This window comes from Meleagris gallopavo, chromosome 31 (genome assembly GCF_905368555.1).
Source record: "Meleagris gallopavo chromosome 31, MGAL_WU_HG_1.1, whole genome shotgun sequence".
Classification (NCBI taxonomy): Eukaryota; Metazoa; Chordata; class Aves; order Galliformes; family Phasianidae; genus Meleagris; species Meleagris gallopavo.
Genome location: NC_139434.1, coordinates 1,752,587 through 1,764,465, shown reverse-complemented (window position 1 = coordinate 1,764,465; position 11,879 = coordinate 1,752,587). Strand labels below are relative to the sequence as shown.

At 62.0% G+C, this 11,879-nt stretch overlaps 1 protein-coding gene across 1 annotated transcript in view; it reads right to left on the bottom strand.

Moving 5' to 3' along the window:
- Positions 1 to 470: 470 nt before the first annotated feature.
- Positions 471 to 11,879, bottom strand: part of FMNL3 (formin like 3) — a 31,562-nt gene continuing 20,153 nt past the window's right edge. The window contains 11 exon segments of the mRNA XM_085212131.1: positions 471 to 820; positions 2,230 to 2,327; positions 2,422 to 2,533; positions 2,639 to 2,728; positions 2,833 to 2,876; positions 2,879 to 2,933; positions 5,079 to 5,239; positions 5,332 to 5,461; positions 6,237 to 6,317; positions 6,411 to 6,479; positions 9,499 to 9,729. Of these exon segments, the coding sequence (XP_085068257.1) occupies positions 2,236 to 2,327; positions 2,422 to 2,533; positions 2,639 to 2,728; positions 2,833 to 2,876; positions 2,879 to 2,933; positions 5,079 to 5,239; positions 5,332 to 5,461; positions 6,237 to 6,317; positions 6,411 to 6,479; positions 9,499 to 9,729 (1,065 nt within the window). The 3' untranslated portion in view covers positions 471 to 820; positions 2,230 to 2,235.

Below are 11,879 nucleotides of genomic sequence, written 5' to 3'. Positions count from 1 at the left end.
GAGGGGGGGCATCCTGCCTTTCTGTGCCCCCCCCCCCCATTGCTCTGCCCTCATCCTGTCCCTCTGCCCCTTTTGTGCCCCCCCCCCCCCCAGCCCCTAATGAGGTGTGATCTGGGTGGTGGGGCGTTTTTCCCCTTCCCTCAGCCTCATGGATTTAATAACACCCCCACCAAACCCTTTTTACGCGTCAGCATCCCTGCTCCTTCCCCCCCCCCATAGGATCACAGGACTCCCCATAAGGTAACAGGGACCCCCTATAGGGACGCAAGACCCCCCCCTGTAGGAATCCAGGACCCCAAAAAGAGGAAATATCACTCCTGGGACCCCCCCCCCCCCCTTAAATCAGCCAACACTGCGTAAAAGTTTCCATATATTTCACATGTACAAAAAGTCTCAGGGATGGGGATGAGGTGGAGGTGGGGCACAGGGGGGAGGAGGGGGGGGGCACCACTCTGCTTGCCCCCCCCCCCCCCCCCCCCAGCCCCGCTCTGGCTTTGGTCCCTTTTTGGTCTTTTTGGCAATTAGTGTTCACATCAGTGGTTAAAGTGACGAGGATGGGGGTCACTTCCCAGGCCCCCCCCCCCCCAAAAGGGTCCCCTCTCAGCTCGTTGCTCTGAGTCCCCCCCCCATCCCCCCCCCACTGCCCCCAGCAGTGGGATTTGGCCACTGCCACTGGGGGGGGGGAGGGCTGAGCCCCCAGGACCCCCCAGTGGGTCCTTAGGGCTCATGGTGAGGTGGGGGGGGGGGGGGGGCACTGCGCTGTGACCCCCCCCAGGGGTGCTGTGTTCTGACCCGCGGCTGCTACAGATGGATCCGATGCCTTGTGGGGGGGGGGACAAAACATGAGGGGTGGCCATGGGGCAGCCCCAGTGTTCTTGAAGGACCTGGGGGGGGGGGCATGAAGGACCTGGGGGGGCCATGCAGGACCTGGGGGGCCGTGTAGGATCTGGGGGGGGGCCATGCAGGACCTGGGGGGCCATGTAGGACCTGGGGGGGGGGGCATGAAGGACTTGGGGGGGCCATGCAGGACTTGGGGGGCCATGCAGGACCGTGGGGGGGGCATGTAGGATCGGGGGGGGGCCATGTAGGACCTGGGGGGGCCATGCAGGACCGTGGGGGGGCCATGTAGGACCTGGGGGGAGCCATGTAGGACCTGGGGGGAGGCATGAAGGACTTGGGGGGCCATGTAGGACCTGGGGGGGGGCATGAAGGACCTGGGGGGGCCATGCAGGACCGTGGGGGGAGGCATGAAGGACCTGGGGGGGCCGTGCAGGTCCTGGAGGGCCATGCAGGACCATGGGGGGGCCATGTAGGACCTGGGGGGGGGGCATGAAGGTCTTGGGGGGGGCGTGCAGGACCCGGGGGGGCATGCAGGACCATGGGGGGGCCATGTAGGATCTGGGGGGGCCATGTAGGACCTGGGGGGGGGACATGCAGGACCCGGGGGGCATGAAGGACTTGGGGGGGGGGCATGCAGGACCCGGGGGGGCATGAAGGACTTGGGGGGGGGCATTAAGGACCCGGGGGGGCCGTGCAGGACCATGGGGGGGTCATGTAGGATCTGGGGGGGACATGAAGGACCCGGGGGGGGGCATGAAGGACTTGGGGGGGCCATGTAGGACCTGGGGGGGGGCATGAAGGACTTGGGGGGGCCGTGCAGGACCATGGGGGGGCCATGTAGGACCTGGGGGGGGGGGGGCATGAAGGACTTGGGGGGGGCGTGCAGGACCCGGGGGGGGCATGAAGGACCATGGGGGGGGGGGCATGAAGGATCTGGGGGGGCCATGCAGGACCTGGGGGGGCCATGTAGGACCTGGGGAGGGGGCATGAAGGACTTGGGGGGGGCCGTGCAGGTCCTGAGGGGCCATGCAGGACCCGGGGGGGGCATGAAGGACCCGGGGGGGCATGAAGGACTTGGGGGGGGGCATTAAGGACCCGGGGGGGGGCATGAAGGACCCGGGGGGGGGACATGAAGGACCCGGGGGTGGGCATGAAGGACTTGGGGGGGGGCATGAAGGACCCGGGGGGGGGACATGAAGGACCCGGGGGGGGGCATGAAGGACTTGGGGGGGGACATGCAGGACCCGGGGGGGCATGAAGGACTTGGGGGGGACATGCAGGACCCGGGGGGGCATGAAGGACTTGGGGGGGGCCATGCAGGACCTGGGGGGGGGACATGAAGGACCCGGGGGGGGGATTAAGGACCCGGGGGGGCCACGCCTGCCCTACCGCTGGCTATGAGCCGCTCTCCTCGTGGTGCGTCGGCTCGCAGAAGAAGCGGGATCCCCTCTTGGCCGTGCGCGCCGTGAAGGGGACGCTCTTCAGAGCTACGGGGCCGGGGGCAACGGGGGGCACGGAGACGCCGTCAGCCCCCTGGATATGGGCCCGGGGGGGGTCGCGGGGCCGGGGGGGGGGCCGTACCGGTGATGATGTCCTCGATGGTGCCGTCCTTCCCCTCGTACACAGGGCGATGCTCCTTGGCTTGGCGTCGGCGCAGCTCCGCGATCAGCTCCTGCTGCTGCCATTTGTTGCGCTGCAATTTGAGGGGGGGGGAGGGGGGGACAACGAAGGTCTGGGTTGTGCAGCCCCCCCCCAAAAAACCCTGCCCCCCCCCCCCCCCCGGGCCATCCCTGCAGACCTTCTCCTGCTTTTTGGCCTCCTGTGCCAGCAGCTTCTCCCGCATCACCTCCTCCTGCTTCTTCCTCGTCTCATTCTCCTGCTCTGCATCCTGCAGTGGGTTTGGAGGGGGGGGGGGGGTCAGGTGGCAGCCCACACCCGGACACCCCCCTCCCTCACCCCCCCGGACCCCCCCCCCTTTGCACCCCCACTCACTTTGTAGGAGCGGATGAAACGGGCGAACACTGGGAAGAAGACGGAGGGGGGGTGGTCTTGGGGCTCTCCCCAAAATATCGCACCACTGCGTTGTAGGCGTCCTGCAATGGGGGGGGGGGGGGGGAGGGGGGGTCAGCTGGGGGTGCACAAGGGGCGTGCAAAGCTGTGTGCACGGCAAGGGGTGCAGGAGCAGATCTGCATCAGGGACTGCGGAGCAAGGCGTGCGTGCAGAGGATGCAAAGCAAAGTGCTGAGGAGGTGTGCAGAGCAACGCATGGGGAGGGTGCAAAGCAAAGTGCTGAGGAAGTGTGCAGAGCAGTGCATGGGGAGGATGCAAAGCAAAGTGCTGAGGAGGTGTGCAGAGCAACGCATGGGGAGGGTGCAAAGCAAAGTGCTGAGGAGGTGTGCAGAGCAGTGCATGGGGAGGATGCAAAGCAAAGTGCTGAGGAGGTGTGCAGAGCAACGCATGGGGAGGATGCAAAGCAAAGTGCTGAGGAGGTGTGCAGAGCAACGCATGGGGAGGATGCAAAGCAAAGAGCTGAGGAGGTGTGCGGAGCAACGCATGGGGAGGATGCAAAGCAAAGTGCTGAGGAGGTGTGCAGAGCAACGCATGGGGAGGATGCAAAGCAAAGTGCTCAGCAAGTGTGCAGAGCAGTGCATGGGGAGGATGCAAAGCAAAGTGCTGAGGAGGTGTGCAGAGCAACGCATGAGGAGGATGCAAAGTTCTGAGGAAGTGTGCAGAGCAACGCATGGGGAGGATGCAAAGCAAAGTGCTGAGGAAGTGTGCAAAGCAGTGCATGGGGAGGATGCAAAGCAAAGTGCTGAGGAAGTGTGCAGAGCAGTGCATGGGGAGGATGCAAAGCAAAGAGTTCAGGAGCGTGCAAAGCGATGCATGAGGAAGATGCAAAGCAATGTGCTCAGGAGCGTGCAAAGCAGTGCACGGGGAGGATGCAAAGTGCTGAGGAAGTGTGCAAAGCAGTGCAGGCAGAGGGTGCAAAGCAAAGAGTTCAGGAGCGTGCAAAGCAACGCACGAGGAGGGTGCAAAGCGAGGTTTGTGACACGGCTCTCAGAAGGGCCGTGCAAAGCAATGCGTACCAGAGAAATGTGCGGAGCAAGAAATGCACAGGCAGCTTGCAGAGCAAAGCTCCCAAGTCAAGAGCCGTGCAGAGCAAAGGTGCTCAAGGAGCAACGAGGGCCGTGCAAAGCAAGCAGCGCACAAACTGCACACAAAGCAAAGCACGAGGGGCGTGCAGAGCTCAAGAAGTGTGCAAAGCAACAGGTGATGCTGCAAAGCACGCAGGCGTGAAGGAGCCGGAGGGGCAGGAAGGACCCAGGGTGTGCAGGCAGGAGCTGGGGGGAGCAGGGCCTGGGGGGCCAGGAAGGATCTGAGGTGTGCATGAAGGACCGGGGGGGGGCATGGAGGACCCGCAAGACAAAGCATGCACGTGTCAAGGGGTGCAAAGCAAAGCATGCAGAAGGAACACGCAAAGCAAGCAAGCAGCGCATCAGCGCTTGCAAAGCAAAGCAAGGCAAAGCAAAGCAAGGCAAAGCAAAGCAAGGCAAAGCAAAGCAAGGCAAAGCAAAGCAAGGCAAAGCAAGGCAAGGCAAGGCAAAGCAAGGCAAAGCAAGGCAAGGCAAAGCAAGGCAAGGAAAGGCAAGGCAAAGCAAGGCAAGGCAAAGCAAGGCAAGGCAAAGCAAGGCAAGGCAAAGCAAGGCAAAGCAAAGCAAGGCAAAGCAAGGCAAAGCAAGGCAAGGCAAGGCAAGGCAAGGCAAAGCAAAGCAAGGCAAAGCAAGGCAAAGCAAGGCAAAGCAAGGCAAGGCAAAGCAAGGCAAGGCAAAGCAAGGCAAAGCAAGGCAAGGCAAGGCAAAGCAAGGCAAGGCAAGGCAAGGCAAGGCAAGGCAAGGCAAGGCAAAGCAAGGCAAGGCAAGGCAAGACAAGGCAAGGCAAGGCAAGGCAAGGCAAAGCAAAGCAAGGCAAAGCAAGGCAAAGCAAGGCAAGGCAAAGCAAAGCAAGCAAAGCAAGGCAAGCAAGGAAAAGGGCAAGGCAAGGCAAAGCAGGCAAGGCAAAACAAAGCAAGGCAAAGCAAGGCAAGGCAAAGCAAGGCAAGCAAAGCAAGAAAAGCAAAGCAAGGCAAAGCAAGGCAAAGCAAGGCAAGGCAAAGCAAGGCAAAGCAAAGCCAAGCACGCATGCTGAGGTTTGCAGAGCAGTGCGTGTGCAAGCAGCATGCAGGACTTGCACGGCCCCACCTCTGCAGTGCGCGCGTCCTTCTGCAGCCTCTCCAGCTTGCCCTCACTGCCCGCCAGGAAGGAGCGCAGGACGCTGCTCTCGTGCAAACTGCATTCGCGCCGCAGCAGCTCCATGCCCCTCGTCAGCTCCTTCACGTCCAGCAGAACGTTCTCCAGGGACACTGCAAGGATTCGGGGGGGCTCAGGGAGTCCTCAAGGCGTGGGGGGGGGTTTGCTGGGAGGGTTGGGGGCTTGGTGTGGGAGGGGGGGGAACCTGCGGCCGCTTTCTCGACGAAGTGCAGCTCCTGCCAGAAGGTGGCCAGCTCGGGGAATTTCTCACGCACCGTCAGGGCGATGAAATGCAGCAGCGTCAGCTTTCGGTCCGTGGATTTGGTGTCCAGGAGCTTGGGGGGCGGGGGGGGGGAGAGAAGGGGGGAAATGGGGGCTGGGACCACCATACACAACCCAGCACCCTCCCCCCCCCCAGGACCCCTGTGGGAAGTCCACCCGGGTCCCACTAAGGTTGCCTCACTGACCCCCACCCCAGGACACCCCAGACATCCCGAGGATCCCCCCCCACCCCATTACCCCCCAGGTGCTCCTCTTATGACCCCCCCCAGGAGGTCCCAGGACCCCCCCCCCCCCCTCCCCGGGACCACAAGGTTCCACCCAGGACACCACCCCGGATCTTCCGCATGGACCCCCCCAGACACCCCAACCCTCGGACCACCCCCCCCCAGAAGGTCCCAAGGACCCCCCAGCACACACATACACACAGCAGGACCCCCCAACCCCGCCACCATCCCCCTAGGACCCCCCCCCCAGATCTCCCCCTTGAACCTCCCCCAGAAAATCACAGGGACCCCCACCCCCATTACCCCCAGGACCCCCCTGAGGGACCCCCAAGGAGGCTCCATCCAGGTCACCCCACTGGATCTTCCCTATGGATGTCCCAGGGAACCCCCACCCCCCCCACACACCCCAGGACCCCCCCCACCCCACCCTACCCTCCAACCCCCCTCAGCCCCCAGGACCCCCCCCCCGCCTCAGGACCACGAGGTTCCACCCAGGACACCCCCCCTCCCCAGGTTGTCCCCATGGACCCCCCAGGATGTCTCAGTGCCCCCCCCCCCTCAGAACCCCCCCCCCCCCCCTCACTGCCCCCCCAGCACCGCTCACCAGGTCCAGGCTCTGCAGTTTGAAGCCGTACACTGCGCCCCGTTTGCTGCTGTTCATGTAATTCCCCAAGGCCAGAATGATCTGGGGGGGGGGGGGAGGGTGCCAGGATGGTGGGAGGGGGTGTCAGGAGGCACCCAGACCCCCCCCATCACCGAGACCCCCCCCCATGCACACCTCCAGCATCTGCTTCAGCTTCTGGGACGACTTCACAGAGGCGGAGGCAGCAATGATGGCGTTGAGCTGCTGCATGGGGACAGAGGGGGGGAGGGGGGTCAGTGGGGCAGTGACCCCCAACAGTGCCCCCCCACTGCAGCCCCCCCAGGTCCGGATCTGCAGAGCTGCCGAGCACAAAGAGCTTGCAGAGCAAAGCATGCAGCAGGGGTGTGCAGAGCAAGGTGTGCTCAGAAGCGTGCAAAGAAATGCGTGAGGATGCAGAGCAGTGGTCAGATGCAGAGCATGGTCAGATCAGATGTCAATGCAGAGCAGGGTCAGGATGCAGACAGAGGTAGATGGGCAGGATGCAGAGCAGTGGGGGATGCAAGTCAGACAACAGAGGAGGATGCAGAGCAGAGTCAGAGCAGGAGATCAAGCAGAGGGATGCAGAATGCAGATGCAGGGTGCAGGCATCAGGCAGAGGTCAGATCAGAGCAGGGTGAGGAGGAGGGTCAGAGCAGTGCAGAGTCAGGATGCAGAGCAGAGGTCAGGATGCAGAGCAGTGGTCAGGATGCAGAGCAGTGGGTCAGGATGCAGAGCAGAGGGTGCAGGATGCAGAGCAAGGGTGAGGATGCAGAGCAGAGGGTGAGGATGCAGAGCAGGGTCAGGATGCAGAGCAGAGGGTCAGGATCAGAGCAGAGGCAGATCAGAGAGGGTAGGATGCAGAGCAGAGGGTAGGATGCAGAGCAGTGGGTCAGGATGCAGAGCAGTGGGTCAGGATGCAGAGCAGAGGGTCAGGATGCAGAGCAGAGGGTCAGGATGCAGAGCAGAGGGTCAGGATGCAGAGCAGAGGGTCAGGATGCAGAGCAGGGTCAGGATGCAGAGCAGTGGTAGGATGCAGAGCAGGGGTGAGGATGCAGAGCAGAGGGTGAGGATGCAGAGCAGAGGGTCAGGATGCAGAGCAGTGGGTCAGGATGCAGAGCAGAGGGTCAGGATGCAGAGCAGTGGGTCAGGATGCAGAGCAGAGGGTCAGGATGCAGAGCAGGGTCAGGAGCAGAGCAGAGGGTCAGGATGCAGAGCAGTGGGTGCAGGATGCAGAGCAGAGGGTGAGGATGCAGAGCAGAGGGTCAGGATGCAGAGCAGAGGGTCAGGATGCAGAGCAGAGGGTCAGGATGCAGAGCAGAGGGTCAGGATGCAGAGCAGAGGGTCAGGATGCAGAGCAGAGGGTCAGGATGCAGAGCAGAGGGTCAGGATGCAGAGCAGAGGGTCAGGATGCAGAGCAGAGGGTGAGGATGCAGAGCAGAGGGTGAGGATGCAGAGCAGAGGGTCAGGATGCAGAGCAGAGGGTCAGGATGCAGAGCAGAGGGTCAGGATGCAGAGCAGTGGGTCAGGATGCAGAGCAGAGGGTCAGGATGCAGAGCAGAGGGTGAGGATCAGAGCAAGGTCAGGATGCAGAGCAGAGGGTCAGGATGCAGAGCAGAGGGTCAGATGCAGAGCAGAGGGTCAGGATGCAGAGCAGGGTGAGGACAGAGCAGAGGGTCAGGATGCAGAGCAGAGGGTCAGGATGCAGAGCAAGGGTCAGGATGCAGAGCAGTGGTCAGGATGCAGAGCAAGGTCAGGATGCAGAGCAGAGGGTCAGGATGCAGAGCAGAGGGTCAGGATGCAGAGCAGAGGGTCGGATGCAGAGCAGTGGGTAGGATGCAGAGCAGAGGGTGATGGAAGGCAGAGCAGAGGGTGAGGATGGCAGAGCAGTGGGTCAGGATGCAGAGCAGTGGGTGAGGATGCAGAGAAAGGGTGAGGATGCAGAGCAGAGGGTGAGGATGCAGAGCAGTGGGTCAGATGCAGAGCCAGGATGCACACAAGGCATGCATGAGCAACATGCAAAGCAGGCGATGCACGAGGAGCCTGCAAAGCAAAGCATGCAGGATAAGGTGAGCATCAGTGCAACGTGTGCTCCAGAAGTGTGCAAAGTAATGCACGAGGGTGCAAAGCAAGGCGTGCATGAGGAACATGCAAAGCAAAGCACGAGGAACATGCACAGCAATGCATACATGACAAGGCATGCATGCGAGGCAGCAAAGCAGAGCGTGCTCAAGAGAGATGTAAAGAAGGGCGTGAGGAGGATGCACATCAAGGCATGCATGCAAAGCAAGACGTGAAGACGGTGCAAAGCAAGGCATGAACACAAAGCAATGCATGAGGACGATGCAAAGCAAGGCACACGTGCAAAGCAAGGCATGACGATGAAGGAAAGCAAGACATGCACACAAAGCAGTGCATGAGGACATGCATGACAGTGCAAAGCAGTGCATGAGGTTGATGCAAAGCAAGGCATGAATACAAAACAAGGCGTGCACACAAAGTAATGCATGAGGACGATGCAAAGCAATACTAAGGACGATGCAAAGCAATGCTGAGGACGATGCAAAGCAATGCTGAGGACGATGCAAAGCAACGCTGAGGACGATGCAAAGCAAGGCATGAGGACGATGCAAAGCAACGCTGAGGACGATGCAAAGCAATGCTGAGGACGATGCAAAGCAATGATGACGACGATGCAAAGCAATGCTGAGGACGATGCAAAGCAATGCTGAGGACGATGCAAAGCAATGCTGAGGACGATGCAAAGCAACGCTGAGGACGATGCAAAGCAATGCTGAGGACGACGCAAAGCAATGATGAGACGATGCAAGCAACGAGGACATGCAAAGCAATGCTGAGGACGATGCAAAGCAATGATGAGACGATGCAAAGCAATGATGAGGACGATGCAAAGCAATGCTGAGGACGATGCAAAGCAATGCTGAGACGAGCAAAGCAATAGCTGAGGACGATGCAAAGCAAGCTGAGGACGATGCAAACAATGCACATGAGAGACGATGCAAAGCAATGAGACGACAATGCAAAGCAATGCTGAGGACGATGCAAAGCAATGCTGAGGACGATGCAAAGCACAATGCTGAGAGACGACGCCAAAGCAAGGCCCGCACACAAAGCAGTGCACGAGGACAGCAGTGCACACAAAGCAAAAGCTGCAGGAACCGCAGCGCGCACGCGGTCGTCTCTCGGCGCAGCGCCTGCATCGCAGCACGGCTCCCCGCCTCCGTACCGGCGTCAGCATCTGCAGGTTGTCGGCGAAGTTCCCCAGGAAGGCCATGACCGCCATGCGCTGCGGCAGCCGCTCCACCTTGCTGAAGTGCAGCATGAAGCGATCCTCGGCCGACAGCTCGTCCAGCGCCCGGCGCTCGCGCTCGTACTGCCGCAGCGCCTTCACCTCCGCCTCCGTGGGCACGAAGCGCATCAGGCACTCCACAAAATCCAGGGCAGCACGCCAATCGAACTGCGGGTGCAGAGCCGCACGTGGAGCCGCACGGAGATGCTGCTGGCAAGGTGCCAGGCAGCGCCGACCAGCGTGCACGCCCACGAGCATCCCCGCCTCCTGGCATCCCACACGCTTTGCAGCTACCCAGGCAGCCACGACCCCAGCTGGCACCACCGACCCCACGAGCCTCACTCCGACCCCACTGAGCATCACCCGACCCCACTGGCATGCACACCCATTGCACACCCGACCCACTGAGCATCCACCGACCCACTGAGCAGCAGCAACCCTATGGCACCACGACCCCACTGAGCACACCGACCCCACTGAGCATCACCCGACCCCACTGAGCATCACCGACCCCACTGCAGCACCACCCACCCCACTGAGCACCACCGACCCCACTGAGCATCACCACCCCACTGAGCACCCGACCCCACTGAGCATCACCCGACCCCACTGCATGCAGCTACCTATGTCCAACGACCCCACTGAGCACCACCGACCCCACTGAGCATCACCGACCCCACTGAGCACACCGACCCCACTGCATTGCAGCTAACCCTAGTCCCACCGACCCCACTGAGCACCACCGACCCCACTGAGCATCACCCGACCCCACTGAGCACCACCCAACCCCCACTGAGCACCACCGACCCCACTGAGCACCACCGACCCCACTGAGCATCACCCGACCCCACTGAGCACCACCCGACCCCACTGAGCACCACCCGACCCCACTGAGCACCACCGACCCCACTGAGCATCACCGACCCCACTGAGCACCCACCGACCCCACACTGAGCACCCACCGACCCACTGAGCACCACTGACGGCATCACCGACCCCACTGAGCACCAACCCGACCACCACTGAGCACCACCGACCCCACTGAGCATCACCGACCCCACTGAGCACCACCGACCCCACTGGCACCACAACCCACTGAGCATCACCCGACCCCACTGAGCACCACCGACCCCACTGAGCACCACCAACCCCACTGAGCATCACCGACCCCACTGAGCACCACCGACCCCACTGAGCACCACCGACCCCACTGCATTGCACGCTAACCCTACTGGCACCACCGACCCCACTGAGCAACCACCGACCCCACTGAGCGACCACCGACCCCACTGAGCACCACCGACCCCACTGATGCACCGACCCACTGAGCACCACCGACCCCACTGACAGCAACCCACTGGCACACCGACCCCACTGAGCACCACCGACCCCACTGAGCACCACCGACCCCACTGAGCACCACCGACCCCACTGAGCACCACCGACCCCACTGAGCACCCACCCACTGCATGCACAACCCTACTGTGCACCACCGACCCCACTGAGCACCACCGACCCCACTGAGCGCCACCAACCCCACTGAGCGCCACCGACCCCACTGAGCGCCACCGACCCCACTGAGCGCCACCCACCCCACTGAGCACCACCGACCCCACTGAGCACCACGACCCCACTGAGCATCACCCGACCCCACTGAGCATCACCCGACCCACTGCATTGCAGCTAACCCTATGTGCACCAACTGACCCCACTGACATCACCCACCCCACTGAGCATCACCCGACCCCACTGAGCATCACCGACCCCACTGAGCACCACCGACCCCACTGAGCATCACCCGACCCCACTGCATTACAGCTAACCCTACTGTGCACCACCGACCCCACTGAGCACCACCGACCCCACTGAGCATCACCGACCCCACTGCATTGCAGCTAACCCTATTGTGTGCCACCCAACCCCACTGAGCACCACCGACCCCACTGCTTGCAGCTAACCCATTGTGTGCCACCCAACCCCACTGAGCATCACCCGACCCCACTGCATTGCAGCTAACCCTATTGTGCACCATTCGACCCCACTGAGCACCACCGACCCCACTGAACACCACTGACCCCACTGAGCACCACTCGACCCACTGCATTGCAGCTAACCCTATTGTGCACCAACTGACCCCACTGAGCCCCACCGACCCCACTGAGCATCACCCACCCACTGCATTGCAGCTAACCCTATTGTGCGCCAACCACCCCACTGAGCACCAACTGACCCCACTGAGCACCGACCCCACTGAGCACCATCCGACCCCACTGAGCAGCACCATCCCTATTAGACATCAATACCCCCCTGCATTGCAG